The 25721-nt window shown below is 51.6% G+C and overlaps 1 protein-coding gene across 1 annotated transcript in view; it reads right to left on the bottom strand.

The window, feature by feature from the left end:
* Positions 1–25255, bottom strand: part of FADS2 (fatty acid desaturase 2) — a gene marked incomplete at its 5' end in the record, with an annotated part of 35766 nt that extends 10511 nt beyond the window's left edge. Inside the window, 5 exons of the mRNA XM_081238579.1 lie at positions 7204–7329; positions 13767–13868; positions 13988–14185; positions 15729–15839; positions 25049–25255. Of these exons, the coding sequence (XP_081094705.1) occupies positions 7204–7329; positions 13767–13868; positions 13988–14185; positions 15729–15839; positions 25049–25255 (744 nt within the window). The remainder of the gene's footprint in view (positions 1–7203; positions 7330–13766; positions 13869–13987; positions 14186–15728; positions 15840–25048) is intronic.
* Positions 25256–25721: the final 466 nt, after the last annotated feature.

The following is a 25721-nucleotide window of genomic DNA, read 5'->3' as shown; positions in this document are numbered from 1 at the left end:
ATGTGGCCCATAGAACAGGCCTCCAGGTCTTGCTCTAACCTCCTCCCAGAAGCCAGGAACCAGGCCCAGACTTTGTCTGCAGGCTTCTCCAGCCCTGGACAGGAGCCCTCCTACATCTCTGCCCCACAGGTCAACCCAGCGGACAGCCCCAGGCCCAGAGGACCCTCGGGCTGGTCCAGCTCTACTCGGGGAGTGAGCACTAAAGGCAGTGCAGGCTGGCTGGCGGAGGGACCCCACAGAAGGACTCAGGGGTGGGCGCAGCTGGGGAGTTGGTTTGAGGCTGCATTTGCACAGCAAGCACCCTATTTGCACTGATCCATGGTGCCCTGTAGGGGGTGACAGGAGATTACACGGGGCTGATGCTCCCCAGCTGCCCCTGGCCGCTTAGCACTGCAGGCTCCCATGTCAATGCCCCAGACTGTCCTGCGGGAGCTCCCTGCCCCCAGGCAGCGGCAGGCCTCTCTGTCCACCCCTGAGGGCTCCCAGCCTTAGAGAGCGGGGGGCGGGGGGGCCCTCCAGATTTGGAAACAATCTGTTATTTGAGCAAATTGCTTTGCTGTCCCCGCGCCCTCCCACCTCATGAGCTTTGGGTTCCTTATTTGTCAAGTGGAGGTATGATGGGTACTTCTTAGTACTTCTTAGGGCTGTCGAGGGCCCGTTGGTGATGGGTCTGTGAAAGCACTTCAGGATTGTGAGGGAAGGCCAGTCACGGTTACACGTGCGCCCGCGTGTGGTAACATGCAAAATGTCACGGGACGCCTGTTCCCGTCTTGATGACCTCAGTTAGGGGAACTGCAAGTCGCCTGTCAGGGTAAGGCTGATCCAGGGCACTAGTTTTCCTCCGAAAACCAGCAAGCACAGCTGTGGTTTGGTGATGCCAGGTCTGGCCTGGGGCCAACCTTCTGGTTTCTTGACTTTCACACGCTCAGTTCTTTGCAACACTCAGTTGTATGTCACGAGCACAGGGAAGGGATGGGGAGAGCTGTTTTAGAATGTACCAGGCTAGGAGGAGGGGCTCCTGGCTTCTTAATTCATCAGGAAGCTGGAGGGATCCAACAAACACAGGCTTCTAGTGTCCAGGAGGTGGTGGCCCCAGGCAGGGTCCCACAGGACCCGGAAGCCCTGGCTGGGAGCCAGACAGCCTGGGTTTGGATGGTGGCACTGCTTTTCTAGCTGTAGCCTTGAGCAAGTTATTTCACCCTCTCAGCCTTAGCTGCTCCATCTATAAAATGGGTTTGATGAGAGCTCCTGCCTCACGGTTAAGCAAGGATTAAGTGACGCCCCACATGCAGCGCTCGGCACAGTGCCAGGCCCAGGGACTCAGTAAGAGTCAACCTTCCTCCCCACTGGGGACCACAGGCCTGGAGGACCCACACGCCTCTGCTCTCCAGGACAGCCCTCATCACACACAGGGAGAAAGTTCAGGTCGTGAGGCCATCACAGGGGAGCTGCAGGAAGATAGGGGGTGCTTCCACTCGAGCTGCGGGCGAGGATCCGGGTGGCTTGTCGTGTCCAGACCCCAAGGAGTGGCGGCATGTGCAGGACCTGCTTTGACACGTCCTCAAGCCGAGGCTGAAGGGAGCACAGGCCAGAGGCAGAGGGAGGGGGAGCACGGCCAGCCCCGGCGGCCTGTCTTCCCGGAGGCCCACAACCCTGGGCCCCGGCCAGCTGACCCTCCTGTGCTCAGCCTCTGCAAGGACCACAAGGCCGGGCTTGGATTATGGGCTGAGGGGGTGCCAGGGGCACGTGCAGGGGACTTTTCAGCATTGGAACAAAATGTCTGAGGATGGGCTTCCCTGGTGGCGCAGTGGTTGGGAGTCCGCCTGCCAATGCAGGGGATGCAGGTTCGTGCCCCGGTCCGGGAAGATCCCACATACCGCGGAGCGGCTGGGCCCGTGAGCCATGGCCGCTGAGCCTGCGCATCCAGAGCCTGTGCTCCGCAACGGGAGAGGCCACAACAGTGAGAGGCCCGCGTACCGCAAAAAAAAAAAAAAAAAGTGTCTGAGGAATGACCAGGGCCTTCCTTGTCTGTCAGGGGAAGGGGGAGGGGAGCAGTTGCAAAGCCCTGCCCAGACTCACATACAGAAATGAGGAACACGGCCACGGCAGGCATGCTAGGTGGCAAGACTCCAGCCCAAGGGCCCTGAGAGGAGGGCCACAGGTGCTCCAAGGGAATATTTGGCCTGTTCAAGAAGGATGCCTGGAGGGTCAGCTGCAGACAGGCCGTGGGGCAGGGAGAGCCTCCCAGATGGGCGGGAAAAGCAGGATCTCAGGCAGGGAGGCAGAAACATCCCCAGCTTCTGAAAGCCCGTTTACAGAGCTTCAGGGCTAAGGGCCTCCTCGTTCCCCACCATGATACGGAAAAAAAAAAAAAAAAAAAAAAAGTGGGTGGTGGAGGGGCAGGATGAGCAAAACAACACCGTCCTTGACATCACCACGAATTCTGTTCTGAAGTTCCAGTAATGCCATAAAACCCAAGCCAGAAATAAGAGTGTAGAGCGATTAGAAAGAGTCTAAATTTTCATTATTTTCAGGGATATGACTGTCTACCTGGGAAATTCAAAAAAATCAACTGAAAAACAACTAGAATCACAAGCAGACATAAGTGGACACTAGCTGGACATAAGATAACTAGCCAGACATCAACAGGTTTCCTGAATACTGGAGAAACCCCTATCATAATGACAAAAAAACAGAAGTTACCTAGGATTTAATTGAAAAAAGAAAAACCATCCACAAGACATATAAAGAAAAGGAGGACTTCCCTGGAGACACAGTGGTTAAGAATCCGCCTGCCAATGCAGGGAACACGGGTTCAAGCCCTGGTCCGGGAAGATCCCGCATGCCGCGGAGCAACTAAGCCCCGTGCGCCACAACTACTGAGCCTGCATGCCACAACTACTGAGCCCACGTGCCACAACTACTGAAGCTGCGCGCCTAGAGCCTGTGCTCCGCAACAAGAGCAGGCACCGCAATGAGAAGTCCGCGCGTGGCAACGAAGAGTAGCCCCCACTCAACGCAACTGGAGAAAGCCCGCATGCAGCAACAAAGAGCCAACACAGCCAACAATAAATAAATAAAAATATTTTTTTTTTAAAAAGGAAAACCTTTCTAAGAGATATAAAAAGGAGACTCAAGTGTAAATGGAGAAAGATGTCTTATTTCTGGATAGAAAGGCTGAATGTAAAGATGTACATTCTTTCCGGGAGGGAAAAGTCGGCCCACGACAAGCTTGCAGTGAGCTCTAAGGAGCCACGGATGGATCGGCACGGATCGGCATGACGCCCAAGTCACCCAGACAGCGTCCCGTGCTGACACGCAGCCCAGACCAGGTGCTGGGGTTCAGGAGAGGATACCCTCCCACTCTGAAGGGGTGGCGTGACCCGGTAAGGGGGAACCAGGAAAACTGGCTGACTCCTGAGAATTATGAAGGTTGACCATCGGTCTTAGCCAAGTCCCATTTGGCAAAAGTCAAGCATTCAAAAGTGATATCAGGGGACTTCCCTGGTGGTCTAGTGATTAAGACTCCATGCTTCCACTGCAGGGGGCATGGGTTCCATCCCTGGTCGGGGAACTAAGACCCCACATGCTGCAGTGCAGCCAAAAAGAAAAAAAAAAAAAAAAAAAAAAGAGGTCCAGGGAACCAGGCTCTGATGGGGGCTCCAGCACTTCTCGTCTGCAGCCAGACCCTCTCCAACTGCAGATCCCTCTCTTTACTATACACAGTCCCTCTCGACCCCATAGACCTCTCCCTCTTCCCTGGGTGCACAGCCCTGCCGTCAGCACCCCCTCAACTCCTAACACCCTCAACAAAGCTGCTGGCTTGATGTCTCCTGCTACACCCTAGCTGGTAACATGCCCATCTGAGGGCACGTCTTGGCTCTTTCACTGGGCTGGGAGTATCCTAGGAAGAGGGACAATGGCCAGCTCTGAGCCTCCAACTCCTAGCACAGGCCGACACAAAGCAGCTTATTCATTCAACAAACATACGTTGAGGGCCTACTATGCACAGGCTCTGGGGACCCAACGGAGAGCAAACCATATTACTTTTTGATTATTTATATGTATTTTCCAGGACTCTAATTCTCTCTTTAGCTCTGTCTAATCTATTTAACCCATTGTTTTGGAGATATATATCTATATCTATACTTCATTTGGTCATTCAAAAATGTTTGGTTCTTTGATAATCACTTGTTGTTTATTTATCTTAAGTTCATACATAACCTTTCTATATTGAACATAGGACCTGAGTATCTGGAGTTCTATAGCATCTAAATCTGTTATATGTTGTTTCTTCTGATTCTCACTCATAGTGGCTAGCCTCCTTCTGTGCTGGCGATCTCTGATTGTGAGCTCATTGCTTGATATTAGCCTATGGGAATCTTCATACCTATATTTGGAGACTTTCTTCCAAAGAGGATTTACCTCTGCTTCTGCCAGGAGCCAGAGGGTGCCACCAACATGGAACACTTCAGTCCTCCTTGAGGGCCCTGGCTTCGTATAGTTGCCCGAGATGCAGCTCCCCCAGCTCCTCCTGGCCAACCTCCCAGCTTCATTCTAACTTTTCTTTTGGAGTCAGGAAGTGGGTTTTGGAGATCTTGGAAAACAGGGCCTCAAGGAATCATGGTCTCTCTTTGCGGGATATTCTTTTTCTGTAGCAAGAAGGTTCCTCACTGCTCTAAGTCCACCGTATGAGAAGGAGAAATTCTCCAATCCAGGGACTTCCCTGGCGGTCCGGTGGTTAAGACTCCACACTTCCACTGCAGGGGGCATGGGTTTGATCCCTGGTCCAGGAACTAAGATCCTGCATGCCACGTGGTGTGGCCAAAAAATTAAAAATTATAAATACATAAATAAATAAAAGTGAAACCAGGGACTTCCCTGGAGGTCCAGTGGTTAGGACTCCACGCTTCCACTGCGGGGGGCACAGGTTCGATCCCTGGTCAGGGGACTAAGATCCCGTATGCCATATGGCCAAAAAAAAAAAAAAAAAAAAAAGTGAAACCATAAAACACTGAAAATATATGAAGAACTTTCTAAGTATAAAAGAAAGGTCCCTTCCAGGCAGCATGGTCCTGTGAACACCAGGGTATGGCTCAACCAGGAACCCAGAAACAGCTGGCCTTTCCCCCAAGCATGTGAGAGCAAGGATTTCATGGAGCACCGTGGCCATGCTCATGGTCTTTCAAGGCCACTTGGCAACTGGGTGGCCAGATCCCCAAAACCTCCCACCGCACCCCCTCCCCAGAAGTCGGCATTCGAGAGGTGTCTAGGGAGAGATGTTGGAAGAAGTTTCGCTGGCCACGACACAGAGAGGAGAGACGCCTTGTTGCCAGCATCACTGGTGAGACTAGATTTTGTTTTCAGGGACACAGAGAGCATTTGTCAAGCCAGTCAACAGCTCTACAACATGAAGCCTCACCCAGAAAGGAAAGCCTTTGTCTTCTTATCAGATGGACCCAGGTTAATCAGTCCTACTAGCTAGACACCTCAAATCAAAGCGAGCAAACTCTTTCCTAGAAGGAAAACGTAAGCATGTATTTTGGCAGAGAATAAAATCCTTGCCCAGCCAGAGAGCCTCCACACTTCCAAAGTACTGAATTTTGGCTAATTTCCTCTGAATTGACAATGTCACAGAAAGCCCATGTTTCTGCTCAGATATTCTGTCAGATAGATATGAAACAGGAGAGGAGGGTACCAACCAGAATTGAGGGGACAGGTTCTCTTCTCTCCCTGTTCCAATCCTTGGATGCCAACACTACCGGGAATGCGACCAACTAAAGACACTGCTCCTTACTGAGGGTAAACATGCCTCTCTTGGCAAATGCTTATCGGGCCCCTACTCTGTGCGTGGTACGGTCACACTTAAGATCTACGTAAAAGCAACAAGGATCTTCTAAACTTTGGTTTACATCACCAACGTATTTCTGAAAAGTGAAGCATATGTAGATTTTTTTTAGAGGCTGTCACATAGAGGCTCTACTTTTTACAGAATGCTAAATGAGGATAGTCTTTAAATTCTTTAAATGCATTGGGGGGGCCTTTATTCAAAGACTTAGCAACACCAATTTTTCCTGTCATAAAATAGTGTGGCTTATATTATGGTATAGAAATACGACAGAACACTTGGACAGCCCCAGGTGGAGGCCATACACTTCTGACTCCAGCAAAGAAGTGTACGTTTGGTGAGGCAGCAAGTTGCTGAAAAATTGTTTAAGTTTTAATTTTTGTTTTTAAAAAAGATACGTGTGTGTGTCTACACACATAGGAAATATCTGGAAGGACTTTGTAGTATGTTGTCACCAGTGGTCACCCTCGGGGGCATGACACTAGAGGCAAAGGGGGGATGGTAGGGGTAATAGGAGACTCACTTCTTTTTTTTTTTTTTTTTGCAGTACGCGGGCCTCTCACCGTTGTGGCCTCTCCCGCTGCGGAGCACAGGCTCCGGACGTGCAGGCCCAGCGGCCATGGCTCACGGGGCCCAGCCGCTCCGCGGCATGCGGGATCCTCCCGGACCGGGGCACGAACCCGTGTCCCCTGCATCGGCAGGCGGACTCCCAACCACTGCGCCACCAGGGAGGCCCTGAGACTCACTTCTTAGTTTGGTCTATTTCTGTTATTATTTAAATGCTTGTAACAGGTATGTTCTATATTTATAATAATAATAATTGAAAAAAACTAATGTAAAAACAAGGCGGTGTGATGGAGTGGAAGGAAATGGCCTAGCTGTCAGATCTGGGGCCTCATCCTAGACTGGCCAAAAAATGATGCGACCCTGAACACACGCCCTCCTCCTGCCGAGCCTCGCTTGGCATCTGTGGTGAAGCAGGTGGGACCAGACCCTGTTGAGGTCCCTCCCAGCACTGGGGACTGTGACTCTCCAAGTAAGGTTTCCTGGGGCTGGTTTTCGGGGACCAAGCTTGAGCTCTGGAATTGTGCCTTCCTGCTAAACTGGAAGGAACAAGCCAGGAAATGCTCTTCCCCAGCCCATGGGAGGTGGGGAGGCATCTAACACTCTGATAAGGAGCTGCATCCATTATTTACACAGGAGGCCATCCCACAGACATTTCAGCTTGAATAATTCAGGGTGTCCAAGAAAGGTTTTCGTGTAAACATCAGACACTCTCCACCCTACGGGATTCCTCCCCTGATCCCTGCGCAGGCCAAACACTCCCCATGGCCACTTGGTCCCCTTCATCATACCTCAATGGGCTGCCATTTACCCAGGACAAACACATGCAGCATGTTCACATCCGGGTCCTTGTGGAAGATGTTGGGCTTGGCGTGGTGCTGGAAGTGGCGATGGTTCCACCAGTTGGCAGAAGCACCCTGTCGGGGGAGGAACGGGGGTGAGCAGTGCAGTCCTCGGTGCACAGGAAGGGGATCCACGACAGGCCCAGCTCAGGACCAGTTCCTAGCAGGTCCAATATTCAGGGCTGACTTCTCCATTATACACAGGGCCTCGGGCCCCTGAGAGTCAGAATGCAGCCCTGCCGGTGCCGAGTCCAGAGTGCTGGGCAGCCCCTTGGCCAGGACTTCCATATGGAGCCAGGTCACTCCCCCCCTCCAGGCCTATTTCCCTGATCATAAGACAGTGCTGCGGATGGACGGAAAGGCACGTGCTTCAGCATGTGTGGTGGAGTCTCAGCTCTCTGCCAACACCGGGCGTGAGGCTCCGCCCCCCTCATCCTCTGCTGGTCTCCTGTTTGCGCGTGTTGCGCAGAGGGGAACACTTCTGTTTTGGGAACAGTAAGAAGTGGTCCCTACCATATGACCCAGCACTCTGCCCCTACGTGTGTACCCAAGAGAAATGAAAACAGAGCCACACAAAGACTTGTACACAAACGTTCCAGCAGCATTATTTAAAATAACCAAAAAAGCGGAAACAACCCAAAGGTCCATCAACTGATGAATGGATAAATACAATATGGCAGATCCATACAATGGAATATGTTTGGCCATGCCATAAGAAAGTGTGAAATACTGACACGTGCTACAGCGTGGATGAACCTGGAAAACACGAGGCTAAGTGAAAGAAGCCAGCCACAAAGGATTCCATGTATATGAAATGTCCAGCACAGGGAAATCCACAGACAGAAAGATGAGTGGTTACCTAGTGCTAGGGTTGGGATGAGGGGGTTGGGAGATGATAGCTAAGTGGTGTGGGGTTTCTTTTTGGGGTGATTGATCAAGATGTTCCAGCACTGACTGTGGTAGTGATTGCGCACATTTGGGACTATACTACAAGTCATTGGTTTGTACACTTTATTTTTGCCTTGCCTCGCAGCACGTGGGATCTTAGTTCCCTGACCAGAGATGGAACCCATGCCCCCTGCAGTGGAAGTGCAGAGTTTTAACCACCGGACTGCCAGGAATTCCCTGGTTTGTACACTTTAAAGGCGCAAATTGTATAGCATATGAATAATATCAAGAAAGCTTTAAAAAAAAAAAAATGAGCACCACAAGTGGTCCCTGCTCTCAGATGGCCCACAGAGTAGCTGGCAAGAGACAGCCCAGCAGCCAGACATGCCACTGCACTGAGAGGTTACAGCTGAGTCACACGACGCCCAGAAGGCTTGGCGGAGCTTCATAAACAATCACCAACAGAGCCTCCTGGTTCTAACGGGTAAATATACAATTATGATTCTAGGGACTTCCCTGGCAGTCCAGTGGTGAGGACTCTGAGCTTTCACTACCAAGGACCTGGGTTCAATCCTGGTCAGGGAACTAAGATCCCACAAGCTGTGCGGCACAGCCAATTAAAATAATAATAATAAAATTACAATTGTAGCAGGCAAGAAGCATTGCATGAGTATTTCTTTCAAGGCCACAAATTTCTGTCTCACCAGCTCCAGCTCTGGGCACATTCTGAAGGCATGTCCCTCTACAAAGTCACCCAGTGACGCAAAGAAGGAAACAAGACTCCTCTGACTCTTCAGCATGAGGACTTCACTGGTGAACTGTTGCTGGATCAATCAATGCTTTGGCCAAGGGTCTGGCCATCTATAAAAAGGCCTAACTGGGAAAACAAATATTTTACTTGGAAGATGTTTTGGTACAGACAGTCTCTGGACCCTAACGGCCATGGGCAGGAAGAGCTCTGAGCAGCTGTGGCCTTTGCAGTGACCTCAGGCCCCTGTAAGCAGGAGGGCCTCAAAACCCAACGGGGCCAAAAAAAAAAGTCAGCGAATGAGAGCTTAGAGGATTAAGAAATCAGATGACACATTGGCCTTTCTAGACAAAAGGAACCAAATTCCTGGGAAGAGCGCAAGGGAGTCCCTGGCACAAAGAAATCAAGGGGCAAGGCATGTACGCACGATGTTTACAACACACCAAGAGATGTTTGACGAATAACTGGAGGAAAGACAGGCTATGAGCGCCACGGGGATGAGAGGAGGCAAGGTGGGGCCATCCCCAAACTTGGCATCGGCTGTAACGACAAAACTTTTTTTTTTTTGGTGGTACGCGGGCCTCTCACTGCTCTGGCCTCTCCCGTTGCGGAGCACAGGCTCCGGACGCGCAGACTCAGTGGCCGTGGCTCACGGGCCCAGCCGCTCCGCAGCACGTGGGATCCTCCCGGACCGGGGCACGAACCCGCGTCCCCTGCATCGGCAGGCGGACTCCCAACCACTGCGTCACCAGGGAAGCCCAACAAAACATTTTTTGATGGTGCTATTCTCTGCTGTGATTCTTCTCCACCCGTCTTCACTAGGCTCAACCCTCCGTATCCTTCCTGGGCACTGGGAAGCCCTGCCTGCTCTGAACCAGTGACTCAGTGCTGTGCTCTCGGAACGTGGTGCCGATGTTGCCTGCCCTGGGGATGAAGTGGGGAAGGAGGCGAGTCCTTGTCTAGCGAGGGAGAGCAGGATATCACTCCACACTGGGGTGGGCTGACGGAGCTGGAAAAGTTTCGGGAGGCCACTCAGAAGGCCTGCCCTTGGGCAGCAGGCTGGGCAGGAGCAGGCCGGCCAGAGTGAGGGTCCCTTTTCTGACAGAGGGAAGAGCCTAGGTGAAGGCCTTGGGGGAAGGGGAGCGTGGAGTGTTCCAGAAGCCAAAAGAAGGCCCCCTCAGTTGGGCTAGCAGTGCTGAGCAGAGCCATAGCAGACCCTGAGGCAAACTCATCAACAATATTTCCAAAAATCTACGCTTTTGCTCATCCCATTTTCAATTGAGAGAACTGCCAAGTTTGACAATTTCTCTCAACTAAGTGACAGTCTTAAATAATTTTTTTTAATATTTATTTATTTATTTGGCTGCGCCGGGATCTTAGTTGCGGCACGTGGGATCTAGTTCCCTGACCAGGGATCGAAGCCGGGCCCCCTGCATTGGGAGTGCGGAGTCTTAACCACTGGACCACCAGGAAAGTCTCTTAAATAATTATAAAAGCTTTTTTTTTTTTTTAAATTAACTAATTTATTTTTTGGCTGCGTTGGGTCTTCGTTGCTGCGTGCGGGCTTTCTCTAGTTGCGGCAAGCGGGGGCTACTCTTCGTTGCGGTGCGCAGGATTCTCATTGCGGTGGCTTCTCTTGTTGTGGATCACAGGCTCTAGGTGCGTGGGCTTCAGTAGTTGCGGCACGTGGGCTCAGTAGTTGTGGCACACGGGCTTAGTTGCCCAGCGGCATGTGGGATCTTCCCGGACCAGGGCTCGAACCCGTGTTCCCTGCACTGGCAGCTGGATTCTTAACCACTGTGCCACTGGGGAAGTTGCTTAAACAATTTTTAATTAACTTAAATTGTAAAATAATAATAAATTCGGTTTCAGTATAAATAATCAATTTAAACTTCATATTAGGATTTTTAATATACCACCTTTCCAATTTTTAAGTAGTTTTCAACTATTTTAACGCTCTGGGAAAAAAAAAAATCAACCATTAGGATTTCCCTGGTAGCAGGGTGGTTGAGAATCCTTCTGCCAATGCAGGGGACACGGGTTCGACCCCTGGTCCCGGAAGATCCCACATGCCGCGGAGCCACTAAGCCCGTGCGCCACAACTACTGAGCCTGCGCTCTAGAGCCCACGAGCCACAACTACTGAGCCCATGTGCCACAACTACTGAGGCTCGCACGCCTAGACCCCGTGCTCCGCAACAAGAGAAGCCACTGCAGTGAGAAGCCCGTGCACCGCAACGAAGAGTAGCCCTTGCTCGCCGCAACTAGAGAAAGCCCGCGCGCAGCAACGAAGACCCAACGCAGCCAAAAATAAATGAATAAATTTATATTAAAAAAAAAATCTGCCATCGAAAAAAGAACAACACGAATACATACGAACATGTATGTGAGGTACAAGTTGTCCTTTGGCTTCAGATTCCAATATGGCTCAACACAGTCCTGATCTTTATTTGAAATGTTGGTATTTTGCTCATTGTGGATTTTTTTGCATTAATTTTGCTTTTTTAAAAAAATATTGCATTAAAATGTTCCTTATCTCAATTCCTGACTCTTTTTGGTGTCCCCTTAAATTTTGTGCCCCTGGGACACACTTGTGTGCTCACTTGCCTCACCCTAGTTCCGGCCCTGGTGGCCCCAGATAAGGTTGTGCAAAGGCTGTGGGTTCCAAAGATTTCCATCTCCAGATGTAGAGTCTAGATGGCGCCAGGCCTGGTGGTTTGCATGTTATCTTCAGTGCAATGCCAAACAGAGATTCGACCTCTCAGAACTGTCTTTGTACAAGATCACCCTTGGGAAGAAACGTCCACCGGAAGTGACGTGGGCTGAGGAAAAGGGGGACTTGGGCGGTGGAGGGCTTGCCCGTGGAACCCTACAGCAGTGCAGGCTGACAGTAAGAAGCGGGTCCCAACATCTCGAAGCTTGCAGCACCCTGTTCAGTGCCCTCACTGTCTTGAGCTAAGACATCCAAATGGGCAGGGCACCTGAGGACCTCCCTGCAGCCAGCTCCGTGCTGTCCCAACAAAGGGACCAGAGGAACAGCTGGACCTACAAGGCTTGTCTGCAGCTGTGTGGCCACTGGGTGCCAGAGCGATTCCATGAAAGCTGTGATGCTTCTTGCTCTGGGGCACTCCTGCCCAGCCACACCACTGGCCTGGACACAGCACGAAGGACACAGCTAGCAGCGGCTGGCAAGCCATCAGCAGAACCCAGGTCCCTGACCTCCTGTAGCCTCCCAACCTGAGTACCCTGTCACCCCCGAGTTTACAAGTCAACATTCTACATGGAGGCCAGTCTTCTGTCCTGACTGCATCTTCCGTCTGATCCAAGAGCTGTGTCCCAGGGCCCTTCAAGGACCGAGAGACATCAGGCGGGAAAGGCCCTCCCACCCAGAGTCTGAAAACAGGACACAGTCCATCTTTGTTAAGTGTGTGGGGATAAGATGGGTCCGGAGTGAAATGTTACTTTCAGCACCGAGGAGGGTTTTCTCCAACAGAAAAGGATATAAAATGAAACAAAGCGCTCAACTATGTGCATCCTTCACCCCTGAAATTCTGGAAAGAAACCAGGTTCTCAGACAGCTCCAGGCTCAGGTCCAGGCAAACTGCCTGCTGAGGAACTGGTTACTAGTTCAATGGTAGTTCACGCCCAACCAGATCCGCAGCCGGCAAGCCAGGAGCTGGATGGGGTCAGGTCGCAGGGAGAGATGATTAACCGGACACGGAGCTCTTCCGAAGCCAGGGTGGGGAGAGATGGGGGTCTTTAGGACACAGTTTTTCTTAGGAAGCAGCTGAATGATGTGGAGGCAGGGCTGGGGTGGGGGATGAGATCTGTTTCCAAGTGAGAACTGGCAAGGACTTACTCCCGAAGCCAAGGAGATAACGCCTATCGCAGCAGCACAAGGTCGCTGGCGAGTTGAGCTCGCCTTTTTACAAACTTGCCGAGCTAGCAGGCTACTGCAGGTCTGCCTCCTGATCTGGAGGGTGGTGAGAAAACTACCTTCCCTTCTGAGTTTGAAACAACTCTTGCCCTTGGGCTCAGCGGATCAGTACACTGTTTGATTTCCCTTATCTAAAAAGACATATATGATGACAATATCCCCTTTTCATGCCCCCATATACTTCCAAAACGTACTGGAGATGGCTTCTGATAAAGGACTCATCTATGACAGAATGGTTCAAGATAAAAGTGTAAATGACAGGTAGTGGGAGGGGAGGGTACATATAAGGAAGACGAAGATTAGGGACAGTTGCTGTTTCATGTTTTGCTTTCTGTTTCCCGGCATCCAAGGGGGTAAAAAAAGAGAAACACAATGTATCAGATAGCAAACATTACCTGATGGAGGGAAGCATACCCATCTATCAAGAGAGACTGCTTCTTCAGATGCAAACCATTCTATATAGAATGAATAAACAACAAAGTCCTACTGTGTAGCACAGGGAACTATATTCAATACCCATAATGGAAAAGAATATGAAAAAGAATGTATATATACGTATCACTGAATCACTTTGTTGTACAGTAGAAATTAACACAACATTGTAAAACAACTATACTTCAGTAGAAGAATTTTAAAAGAGAGAGAGACTGCTTATTTACCGGCCCCAGACTGAAAGGAATTTATTAGTAAGTCCTTAGGTAAGGAACAAATATAATCAGCTAAGCAGCATGTGCTTGTTGTTATAACTAGGACACTGGTTTTGCGTGTCTAATGTGGTTAGGAGACAGGGCTTGGAAGCTCAGAGAAGTGGAGGGTTGGCAGGTCCTGCAGGTCAGCCGGGACACTGACCCGACAGTGGACCTGGTCTGAGTGAAGTGAGATGGTGCTACACCAACCGCTAACTGATAGAGGACAGATGCCCAGGGCGGCTGACATTTACCTTTAAGTGACCAATCATGAACTTGTGGGCTACGTGGTTCCACGTGGACTTCTTGTAAACAGAGAGGTGGCCGTAATCGTGTTGCAGCCATCCAGCTTGGGCCTGGGGAGAGAGGGCCATGGATGCTTTCCCAGCGTTGGCACCCAGGCACCAGGCCTCTGCCAGCTGGGGGAGTCAGGGGGCGGGGGCTTCGAGTGACAGGTGAGAGTGTCACGCCTCACCTGAGAGGTAGCAAGGATGAAGCCCGTAATGACGGTCGGGATCCAGCCGTTGCCAAAGTAAAAGATGGTGAACCAGGCGATGCTCTCCATGACGATGATGTGGGCCAGGTAGAGGAGGAAGAACAGGTGGTTGCTCTTGAACAGGTTCATGTCCTCAGCGGTTTTCCTCAGGGCCCGGAAGTCCTCAGTGATCTGGGACTGTTGAGCCAGAGCACCGGCAAGGAGTCAGCCTCCCAGCTGCTCCAGAGGGGACCAAGCAACACACCTAAGCTCCACAGGAGCCCGGCCGCCGTTCACTGCAACAGCTGCCATCACCGCATACCTGCCTGAGCCTGGCACAGCCCTGGGACTATGTGTTGGCCCACAGCCAGTTCAGTGGCAGAGAAAGGACTTAACTCAAAAGCTTGCATTTTACACAGGAGCATTATTCAAAATAGGCAAAAGGTGGAAACAACCCCAATTCCATTGATGGATGAATGACTAAACACAATGTGGTCTATACGTACACTGGAATATACAGCCTTCAAAAGGAAGAAAATTCTGACACATGCTACTCATGAACGAACCCTGAAGACATTAAGCTAAGTGAAATTAAGCCAGACACGAAAAGACAAATACTTATGAGTCCTCTTATATGAGGTACCTAGACTAGGCAAATTCATCAATAGAAAGAATAGTGTTTACCAGGGGCCGGGGGGAGGGACAGATGGGTAGTTACTGTTTAATGGGGGCAGAATGTCAGTTTGGGGCGATGAAAGTTCTAGAGATGGGTGGTGGTGATGGCTGCATAACAGCGTGAATGTGCTCAAAGCCACTTAACTGTGCGCTTAAAATTGGTTAAAATGGGGAATTCCCTAGTAGTCTAGTGCTTAGGATTCTGCACTTTCACTGCGGAGGGCCTGGATTCAGTCACTGGCTGGAAAACTCAGATCCCCGCAAGCTGCCCAGTGTGGCCAAAATAAATTTTTAAAAAAAGTTAAAATGGTAAATTTTATGTTGTATCTATTTTACAACAATTTTTTAAAATACAAGGTTTATAGCAAATGTTTTCTTGTCTTTTTTAAAAAACACATTTATTTATTTATTTATTTGTCTGCGTGCGGGATCTTCGCTGCGGCACGCGGGATCTAGTTCCCTGACCAGGGATTGAACCCGGGCCCCCTGCATTGGGTGTGTGGAGTCTTAACCACTGCACCACCAGAGAAGTCTCACAACAATTTTTTTTTTTTAAAAAGCTTATTTTTCCACTACCTGACATGCACCACTTGTTCCGGACACTCTACCAGGCAGGAGAGGGCTGGGTGGGCACTGGGCATGTGGGGTCAGGGAGATGGAGGCAGAGTCAAGGGTGGCTCTGGGGAAAGGAGGGCATCGCTGGGACAAAGAGGGAAGCTAGGAGGCAGGGGCAGGGCAGGAGGGGGAAGAACGGCCAGATACAAGGGCAGGGGGCTGGGCAAGAGGGAAAGACCCTGTGCCCAGCCTGGCACCGCTGAAGCCCCAGAGGTGGAGAGGCTGGGAATGAATTCCTCCAAGGTGAGGGCCAGCCCAGGCTGGCAGCAGGAGGGGGGCTCACCAGGGCCATCGGAGGCTCTTGAGTCCTCCCTGACCCTAGGTGATGAGCAGCGGCTCCCCCTGGACTGGCATAAAGGCTCCTTTGCCCCACGCCCTGCACTCTCCTTCTTGGGGCGAGACCCCCTCCCCCCCAAAACCCTCCCCTTCTTCCTTGTGAGGCCCGACTCACATTCTTGCTGTGGTCCTGGCTGGGCTCCTCAGGGGCCAGCTCGCCAATCAGCAGGGGCTTCATGAACTTGCGCACGAAATCAAGGTTGCGATGGAAGGCCAGGAAGACATCCTGGGGAGCAGGGGACAGGTGGTGAGTGGGAGACCCCGACCTCGGCCAGTGCCTCCGCCCCAGGTAAGACAGGGCTCGTCAGCAGAAGCTCTGTCCCACTAGGACACCAGGACACCGAACGGGGCTGCAACCATCCGACCCCAAATGCTCTCTCAGCCTCATTCCGGCAGGTCCCTAAGTGCCCAATTCCAGTGGAGGTGTCCCTTCCGGCTCTGCCCTGATGAGGGGCCACTGAACTTGCCATGGGTGTTTACAAAACCACAGAGACGTGCGGCCTGCCGCTGGGCGAGTCACGAAAACGCGCCCCTGCAGGGCTACACGGCGCGGGCACTGGGTGGGGCACAGGCGGGAACCCGATTCTCCTCCAGCTGCTCCTGCTGCGTGGGCTGCCCGGCTTTCTGGCGAACTGCACCACCCACCACGTGGTGCACACGCCTATCAACAGAAAGAACAAGTCTGGAGCCTACCGCAAGCATGCAAAATGTGCTTAGATCATGTTAAACCAGAAACAAATGCAGAATTCTGTAAAACACATTTCTGGAGGGGTGGGGGGAGCTTTTTCATATTTTGAAAAGGTATGAAAATAATTGTGTAGATTATGAAAACTTTTTTATGTAGAACTCTCAACTGTTATGTGTTAAGGTGGTGGCATCATGCCTTGCTTGGTCTTAGTTTTTCCAAACTTTCTCTAACATTGATGTATTGCTTTTAAAAAAATTTAAAAATTAAGATTGTGCCTTTTAATCTTTTTTTTTTCCAATTATAAAGTAATGTGCATAGTTTTGGCAAATTTAGAAAATGTACAGAAGAATAAAGAGGAAAATAAATACCACCCAGAGAGTGACCACCATTGCTAATATTTCAGGATTTTGTTTTCCAGTTTTTTTCTATACATGCTATGTAAATTAGATAAAACAAATACAGCATGTCCATTAGAGATGTGCTGACCATAGACCGCCACCACCACCCCCACCGCGTGGGATACAATATGATGTTGCAGTGATAAACAATGTTCACCTAGCATCAAACCAAGCTTCAAGGTAAAACTCACATACTATTGTACGTCAACCATATTTCAATTTTAAAAAGTTTTTTTAAAAACAAGTCTTGAAACTTAGCTAGGAGAGAGGAACAAGTTGCATGATACCATGAGAAACAAGCAGAAAAATCAATGTGGTGGGGAAAAAAAAAAGTGAGGGTGCACGTGTGTGTGTGTTGGGGGAGGGGTCCTAGATTAAAAGAGACAGAAAAAGATATAACAAAGGTTATAAAAACTGCAATGTTTGATTTGAAAGGCTCCCATTGGAGGACGGGGAACCCAGCAGTTATCCAAGACATTTTGGTGTTGAATGAGAGATTTTGGATATGGACAGGATATCTGATCATATTAAAGAATCACTATTGGGACTTCCCTGGTGGTGCAGTGGTTAAGAATCCGCCTGCCAATGCAGGGGACACGGTTCGAGCCCTGATCCAGGAAGACCCCATATGCCACGCAGCAACTAAGCCCGTGCGCCACAACTACTGAGCCTGTGCTCTAGAGCCCGCGAGCCACAACTGCCGAAGACCACACGCCTACAGCCCGTGCTCTGCATCAAGAGAAGCCACCGCAATGAGAAGCCCGTACACCGCAATGAAGAGTAGCCCCCGCTTGCCGCAACTGGAGAAAGCCTGCGCGCAGCAACGAAGACCCAACACAGCCAAAAATAAATAAATAAATAAAATTTAAAAATAAATAAATAAGTTAAAAAAAGAATCACTATTAATTTTCTTAAATGTAACTAAGGTATTGTGATTATGTTAGAGAATGTCCCTATTCTTAGGAGAAGATGGTGAAGTGGCATAATGATGCAATTTATTTTCATATGATTTGGCAAAAGACAATGCACATATGCATAAAGAGGAATATAAATGTGGCAAAATGTTGGGATTAGTGAATCTTGGTTGAGGATATACAGGTGTTCGATTCTTTCAACATTTCTGTATGTTTGGAAATTTTCAAAATTTTTTTAAAAAGAGGAAGGAATGAGGAAGATGCTGACAACTCAAAAATGTGCTCAGGGCTTCCCTGGTGGCGCAGTGGTTAAGAATCCACCTGTCAATGCAGGGGACATGGGTTCGAGCCCTGCTCCGGGAAGATCCCACATGGCGCGGAGCAACTAAGCCCATGAGCCACAGCTACTGAAACCCCCACGCCTAGAGCCTGTGCTCTGCAACAAGAGAAGCCACCGCAATGAGAAGCCCACGCACCGCGACAAAGAATAGGCCCTGCTTGCCGCAACTAGAGAAAGCCCGTGGGCAGCAACGAAGACCCAATGCAGCCAAAAATAAAATAAAGTAAATAAATTTATTTTTAAAAATGTGCTCAGCCTCCCCCTCCCCCTCCCCCCACCCCACCCCACCCCCCTGCCAAAGTATCTCACAAAATGCTAATTGCCAGTTTTCTCCCATTCCCTGGCATCACGCCCTTTTGCCTGGTCTTTGTTCTATTTGTGTCTAGAACAGACTTACAAAGCAACGCTTTGTGCAGAGGAAAACTGGGCCCAGAGTCTTTTAAAAACGTCTGTGCCCCCCTTACTGAACAGAAAGGGATGGTAGCAGAGGATCAGAGCAAGTGTATCTTCAGAGGAGAGATGGGCTGCTATGCCAGGGGCCCTGAGCGGGCAGCAAGGAGCCTGGGGTCCACCCTGGGCCAGCTGCCACCCCCCGCCCCAGCCTCCGTCTCCTGTGCAAGGGAGGACCCTCCCAGCTCCAGTGTTCAAAGGCCCTGGGAAAGGGCCTACCAGGAGCTTCCAAAGCCAGGGCCCAGGCATTGGTGGTACGGCAGTGAGCACAGCTGCCTTCCAAAGTCAGAGCCGAAAAAGGCCCTTTCCTTGGTCCACCTAACATGACACCATCGCTTTTGAGAAACAAAGGGGACGTTCTTGGTAAGGCAGTTTCCTGAGGAACAACGGTTGATAATAAATAACGAAACAATCTCTACTCTTCACTGGGAGACAGACAGCCTGCAAGTGCATCACCTCTCCTCCAGCGCCCGCTGCCACCCACCAGGTCCAGGTCACTCCTCCAAGCCTCTGCCTGGGCTGAGGAACCTGGTGGAGAAGACTCCTGTCCTGACTGAGGCCACCCCTGGGTCAGTTCCAGAAGGCTCTTGGGTGGCCTCATCTCCCTGAGGCCAAGGGAGAGGAAGGGCCACGTGCCAGGTGGGGAGCCAGGAAAGTTGTCTGTTACCTCCCTGATGTCTCAAAGCCCCACTTTACAGATGAAGGCACTGGAGCCCAGGAAGCTGACACCCAAGTGGCAGAGTCAGGGTCAAATCCAGGTTCATCCGATCCAGGGACCACAACCCCACAGGCCTCGCGCAGGTTTAGAAAGCCGAGCGCTATTCAATGATCTCATTGTCCATGGTAGATACGGCAGCTTTCCGAGCAGACCTGGTGGAAACCACGCTTGAACCCACCAAGCTGGTTTCTACACCGGGGCCTCTGGCTCTTCCTTCTGCTTGGAGCCCTGCTCCCTCAGCGTCCCGGGGCTGGCTCGTCCCAACCTACCACCCTATCTGAAAGAGCCACCCTCCAGCCTCACGCCTTCTGGGACATCACCCTGTTTTAACAGTTATCAAAACCACAAGCTATATTACATGCTCACTTCTTTATTGCCTGTTTCCCCAACTAGAATATAAGCTCCACTAAAAGGCCAAGCCTGCCTCGTTTGTTTTTAATAACCCCAGTGCCAACAACGATGCCTAAGAGAGGCTCACAGCACCCCACAGCTGTGCACCCTCTCAGCCCAGGAAATTTTCCACTCTTCGGTCATTTTGCACAACCCGGCTTGTGCTTCTGGAACAACCTCACCTTCTCAGTGGCTGAGATTACACAGGTCAGCCACTGAGCCATGGGCTTTGTGTACATAACCCACGAATCTTTACCAAACTCTGTGAGGCAGGTCCTATTTTAGAGGTGAGAAAGGAGGCTGATGGAGGTGAAACGACCTGCCCACGGGTCACACTCCAGGTGCGCCTAACTCTAGACTTTTCTGCTGTTCACACAAAGGCCTCGACCAAAATGAGCTTCCTCCTCCTGAGAGCTGACCACTTTTTGTGTCTCCCCCTTGCAAGTGCCACAGATGTGCCTCACAAACTTGCAGCGGGTTCCCAAAGGTTAAAGCATCTGGCTGGCACAAGGCAGGACAAGGGGCAAGGCAGGACACGGCCAATCCAAACGTTGACTTTGGAACAAGAATTGGAAGTAGGCTCTATCCTCATCCGACAGGGAGATTGGAGGCAAAGACATTCCAGGAAGAAGGCCGGGGACACAAGTAAAGGGGAGGGAGTGGCCTACAGTTCCAGCGGGGGCAGATGCACCCCCCAGGAGGGTAGGTGTGCATGTTGGCTGCTGGGGAGGTCAGGCTGAGGAGGGCGGGACAGAACACCCACATTCTCAAATGCAAGACCTTCACCAGTTCCTGCTTCTGCCGTCGCCGGCTCCCATGCCAGCCTCTTCTGCATGAAGACATCCTCCCTGCCTGGTTCCCAGGCGCTGAACAGAACTCACAGCTCCTCCTGCACTGAGCATCAGGCGTCACGTCTTGTTTCTGGCTGTGTCCACCTTCTCTGCAGAGCAAGGCGAATCTCTAATCCAGCTTCCCACATCTGGGCACACGGCCAGGGACGGGGGAAGCGCAGGAGAAGCAAACTCAGGGCAGACAATGCTGCCGGCAGCAGCCCTGGGAACCAAGACTGTGGAACACGGGGTTAGAGAGGGAGAAGCAGAGGAGGGACCCCACGCTCTCAGCTGAAAACAGGGATGCTAACTTCCTTTCCATGGTGGAGAGATGTGGGCAGGATGTCCCCTCCAAGGGAAAGCAGCGATGGCGGGGGGTGGGGGCGGGGGGGGGCGGGGTAGTGCTCTGTGGCCAAAGGGCCCTTGGCGAGAGCGTCCCTGCTGATGCCAGGCACAGGCAGCCTGGGCATGAAGGGATTACAGCAAGGAAACACACCTCGATAAGCTGCCGAAGATACCAGGGATGCTGGGGCTCGGTACGGGGTCTTCTGGAGGCTGCAGGTAGCAGGAAGTCGACTGCTCCTACCAAGATCTAGCTGAGGGGCTGGGGCTGCCCTCCAGGCACAACCACAGGAGGCATTTCAGGTAAATGCCTTTTACCTTTGGCAAAAAGGAGGTCACCAAGGTTCCTCTGCTTCACGCTTGTTCTTTTCCCGTTTACTGAACCCCGTACTGTATGTGCTGGGAACACGCACACATGTGCTCAGGAGGCTAAGGGTTCCACAGTAATGTCCGCTCACACCTGCAGTGTTCTGAAGTTTAAAGAATGATCTCATCTACAGCCAACTTGAGCCTGATAATAACCTTCCCATTTCCTAGACCTGGAAAGTGAAGTTCAGGGTTAAGTGCCTTGCCTAGAATTCCTAAAGCTGGGACCCGAACCCAGGTCCTCTGCCTCTCAATACCTCGACCCTTCTGCCCTAAGGAGGCCAGAGATTCATTCCATTTTCAACCTGTTGCCTTTTCCCAAGAACGGCATAGGAGCAAGTTAAAAGATGGAATGAATCCTGATCTCTTCTCACCCTCCCTGGGTTCCAAGAGGCGACCGATGCAGACAGGGCAAAAAAAAGTCACCGAGACGAGGGGGGCAGAGGTGGGGAAGCTGGTGCCTAGAGGCAGAGGGTCCACATTCAAGTCCCAGTTTGAAAGGAGAGAAGCAAATCCAGCAGATGCACTCACTATCTGTGAGTTATTCAGCTTTGTGCCCAGGGCCGGCTCGGAACCACAGAGACACTGGAATAAATGTGTGATGAGTCTTTGTTAGAGATGAAAAGTTCTGGGGAACTTTTCTAACTTTTCTAACTCTGTATATAACGGAATCACTTTGCTATACACTTGAAACTAACACAACATTGTAAATTAACTACACTTCAATTGAAAAACAGAAGAAAAAGTTCTGCAGTGGTGGGACTCTGCCCTGAAAGAGGAGAGACACCCCTGGGACCCAGGCGAGGCTCCCTTTGCCCACAGCAAGGCAAAGACCAGGGAAGTGCCAGAGGACCAGAGGGGAAGAAACCCAAGGTGTAAATAGGAAGGAAGGAGAGAGGAGGAGGGAAGGGGAGGGGGACTGGGAGGTCTCTGTGTTGGTAGATCCTGAGTTGAGGTCTGAGTGCTGCGGAGACAGCACGGTGTTTAAACCCAAGGGAGCTACTCCCTACAGGGCTGATCGAAGCACTAAATGAGGTGATCCGTACCAATGTGCTTTGTGAGCTGTAAAAATTTAGTTTCATTTTTTATTCTTGCAGGGAGAAGGACCACATGACAATTGGCCTTACCCTTCACTAAGCCATCCTTCTGGGGAGGAGGCCGTCCTGACTTCTGAGGTCTTCTCTTCTTCAGTAACAGGAAAATCCCCTATTGAGGCCCCAGATTATCTGGCTTCCTTGACTGTCAGCCTTTGGTGAGGATACTACTGCATCGAGATTGGCTTGTAACAGTGCATTCAAGCGCTCCCTGGAATCTGACCTCTACCTGCTGATCAGTCCTTCCCAAACTTCACATGACCATAAATACTCAGTCCCCCAGATCTGAAGAAGCCCATGCCCCAAGGGCAAAGCCACCTGCTCAACAGCCCAAAAATAAAGAGACAGAGTCTCTCCATTCCTAGCCTGTTCCTGCCCCTCTCAAGTCCCCTGCCCAGAGACCCCAGACTTCCTGTGGCCTTTTTCCAACCTGGTCCCAGAAAATAGAGAAAGAGGGAGAGGGGGAGAGAGAGAGAGAGAGAGAGAAAATATCCAGTTGCTCAGTCCACCATTATTCAACCAGATTAGTGCATTTCATGCCCCCAAAGTTTTATCTCGGAAGGCAGTAAGCTCTGGGCATAGGGATTGTCTTTATATCTTGCTACACCAAATAGAGCTGGCATGGATTTTAAAAATTTTCCTCCAAATTCCTCTTTGTTTACTTTACATTCTAGCTGTTACATAATCCTCACCCTTACGCTCGCTCACTTATCTGATAATAGGGAAGAATCTTTTGCATTCTATTACAAGTTAATCACTAAAGGGATGTTGCCTATAAGCTTAAATTATACATAATGGCCCATCTCTGGGAACCTTGCTTCTCAGGTAATGAACATTAAGCTAAAATACCTTTGTTTAGCTCACAGGAAACATCCTGACCAGGCCCACCTATGAATGACTACAGGAGGAAGAAATTAACACATACATCCCCTCCAGAGGCTGACGGGAACCAGGAAATGTTTGACTTTACTCCCTCCCCTTTTAGTATAAAAGGAGCCTGAATTCTAACTCAGGCAAGACGGGTCTTTGGGCACGAGCTCGCCATCTTCTCAGTTTGCTGACTTTCCAAATAAAGTCGTTATTTCTTGCCCCAGCAACTCGTTTCTCAATTATTGGCCTGTCGTGCCATGAGCAATATGAGCTTAGACTCGGTAACAATAAAACTCCATTGCATTTATCTAGCGCTTACAGTTTATGAAATGCCTTGCCGCAAAAGAAAATATATTTATTTAACACTGCACAATAAACAGACCGATCCTTTGGATTTGACTTTTCCTTTTAGGAACCATTTTGGTGAAGGCTCAACCAGGACAGGAACCTTCAGAATTCACCTATGAAAGATCCCAAACCAGGAGTCAGGTCTTTACTTGGGAATCACTCTTACCCCACCTCCTCACAGGGCTGTGGGAAGGTCCCAGTGAGATAATATACTGATGGTGCTTGAAAATCTTATACCCACCTAAGTTACAATCGGTATCACAGCCCCAAGGGCTCAAGGCAAGTTCACAAGCAGGTAAAACGGGATCGGGCCAAAAGCTGTAGGCGCTATTGCTGACCCTCTGCTCGCGAAAGCAGCGAGCCAAGCAACAGCTTACATTATAGCTGCCTGATCTGCCCCCAACACTTGACTCTGTCTGTCCCAATTAGATAGAAGAGGCAGGGAGATCTAGAGTTCCACCAACTGATGGCCCCATACAGCTTGCACAGCAAAAGCCCAAACAGGTCAGCATGCCAGACCTCCAGGTGGAATGAGCTATGTCAAGCTGATCTCTCCCTAGTCACCTTTCCCAAATTCTCCATGCCAGCAGACCTGCTCTGCTTCCAGCTCACTGCCACCAAGAGTGGCCCCTTCCTTCCCTCCGGCCTCTGTTCTTCGAGTCCATGGGGTGGGGGTGGGGGGAGCAGATCCAGCTGCACCCGAAGAATAAGCAAGGATTTGGGGCTGGGGGGTAGGGGGCGTGGTGGGGTGCTGTGTCATCGCAGAGCTGCAGGTTTGGTGCGCAAAGGTGAGGGTAAGATGGACAGCCCCGGCTCCCGGAAGATCCCAGAGTCCCACTACCTTTCCGAGGGCAAGATGAGGAAGGGCATTCCTGGCCGGATTTGCGAACAGAGGACCATTGAGTTGAAGTCCCAGAGTAACCTCGAATGCAGCTGGACCTGTTGCCAAGCCAGCCTAGTTCTGCTAAATCGTCCCGTCTCAAGGCCCCTCTCCACCTGGGCTTTGCAAACTCCAGCCATTTTTCTTTCCACCAGTTCCCACCCGGGGCCCCCAAGAAGGCCGGCCCTTGCCGGGGGGGGGGGCGGGGGGAGAGGGTCCTGGTAGTCTCTGAGAGCGTGGGAACAGGAGCTACCAGGCGGTGTCTCCGCGGCAGCCATTGCGGACCTTCTGAGACTGGAATTCCAGCAGGAGCGAGCCCTGGCCGGGGACGAGCTTTCCTTCCCCGCCCCCTAGTGTGGCTGGCGAGTGGGGGACGCGCGCGGAGTCCCACACCTGGCTCCTCTCCCGCTCCTCTCCGCGGGGCCCAGGGGCGGCCATCTTCCACGCTGGGGGCGTCAAGGCTCCAGGGCCCCCGGCGCCCTCTCTGGGGGGGTCCCAGGCTCCGGCTGAACTCTGAGGAAGGAACGGACGCAAGGATCCCAGTGCGCGCGGTAGATCCTGCATGGTTCTCCACCGCTCGAATCTGCCTCTTGGGCTCCAAAATCCGACCCCCACAGCACGTTGGCCCAGCTGTCCCAGAGGACGAGGATTCGGGGCGGGGGGTGAGCGCAGTAGACTCTTTCCTTCCCTCCAGGACGCCCCAAGCTCCACTCAGCGCTGGAGGTCTTGTTTGGCGCCCTGGGACCCATGACTCCTGACTCCCTCCTGCAGCAGAGAAAGGTGGCGGGAGAGGCCCCAGACCCTTACCGTAGCATCTTCCCCTGCGTAGTGCCCGATGACCCGGTGGCCCCCCGGGTGCCGCTGTGACCATTCGGTGATGTTGTAGACCTTGCGGTCGATGACGAGCCACTGGTCCGTGCGCAGGCTGTGCTTCTGAATCTCCTCCCAGCAGAAGGTAGGCATCGGCGCCTCGAGCTCGGTGGCCCCCTCGCCCTGGTTCCCCCCCTTCCCCATGCCGCCTGCCGACAGGGTTGCCCCGTGCACTGCGGTGTGTGCGGCCCGGGCCCTCCTCGCTTTCGGCTTTTGTCTTCTCCTACTCCTCCCCCCACCGCGCCCCCTCCCCCAGCCGCCTCGCCTTCGCTCCGGAGTATCCTTGCCTTCCCTCCAGGCTTCCCAGTGCCCCCAAGCGGTCCCCTCCCTCCGCCCCTCCCTCCGCCCGCCAGCCCGCAGTGGACTTTTGCCTCCTGTAAAAACTCCTCGGTAGCTCAGGGCCTCGAAGCCTCCTCTGCCCGCCCCGCTGGCTCCCCCCGTCCGGGGCTTCGCATCCTCCCGCGTTCCCCTCCGCCTGGGTTTCCACAGTGATCAGCAGAGCGCCTGCACCAATCCGGGCGCGTCGCCCCGCCTGCCATTGGCCCAGGAGGATCTTTCGAAGGCCAGCGGGCTGGAACGGCGGTCCCCGGCTCCCCCGCCTGCCCCCCAA

This window comes from Mesoplodon bidens (genome assembly GCF_964165515.1).
Source record: "Mesoplodon bidens genome assembly, chromosome: 7".
In the NCBI taxonomy this organism is placed as follows: Eukaryota; Metazoa; Chordata; class Mammalia; order Artiodactyla; family Ziphiidae; genus Mesoplodon; species Mesoplodon bidens.
This window is presented reverse-complemented; position numbering and strand designations above follow the sequence as displayed.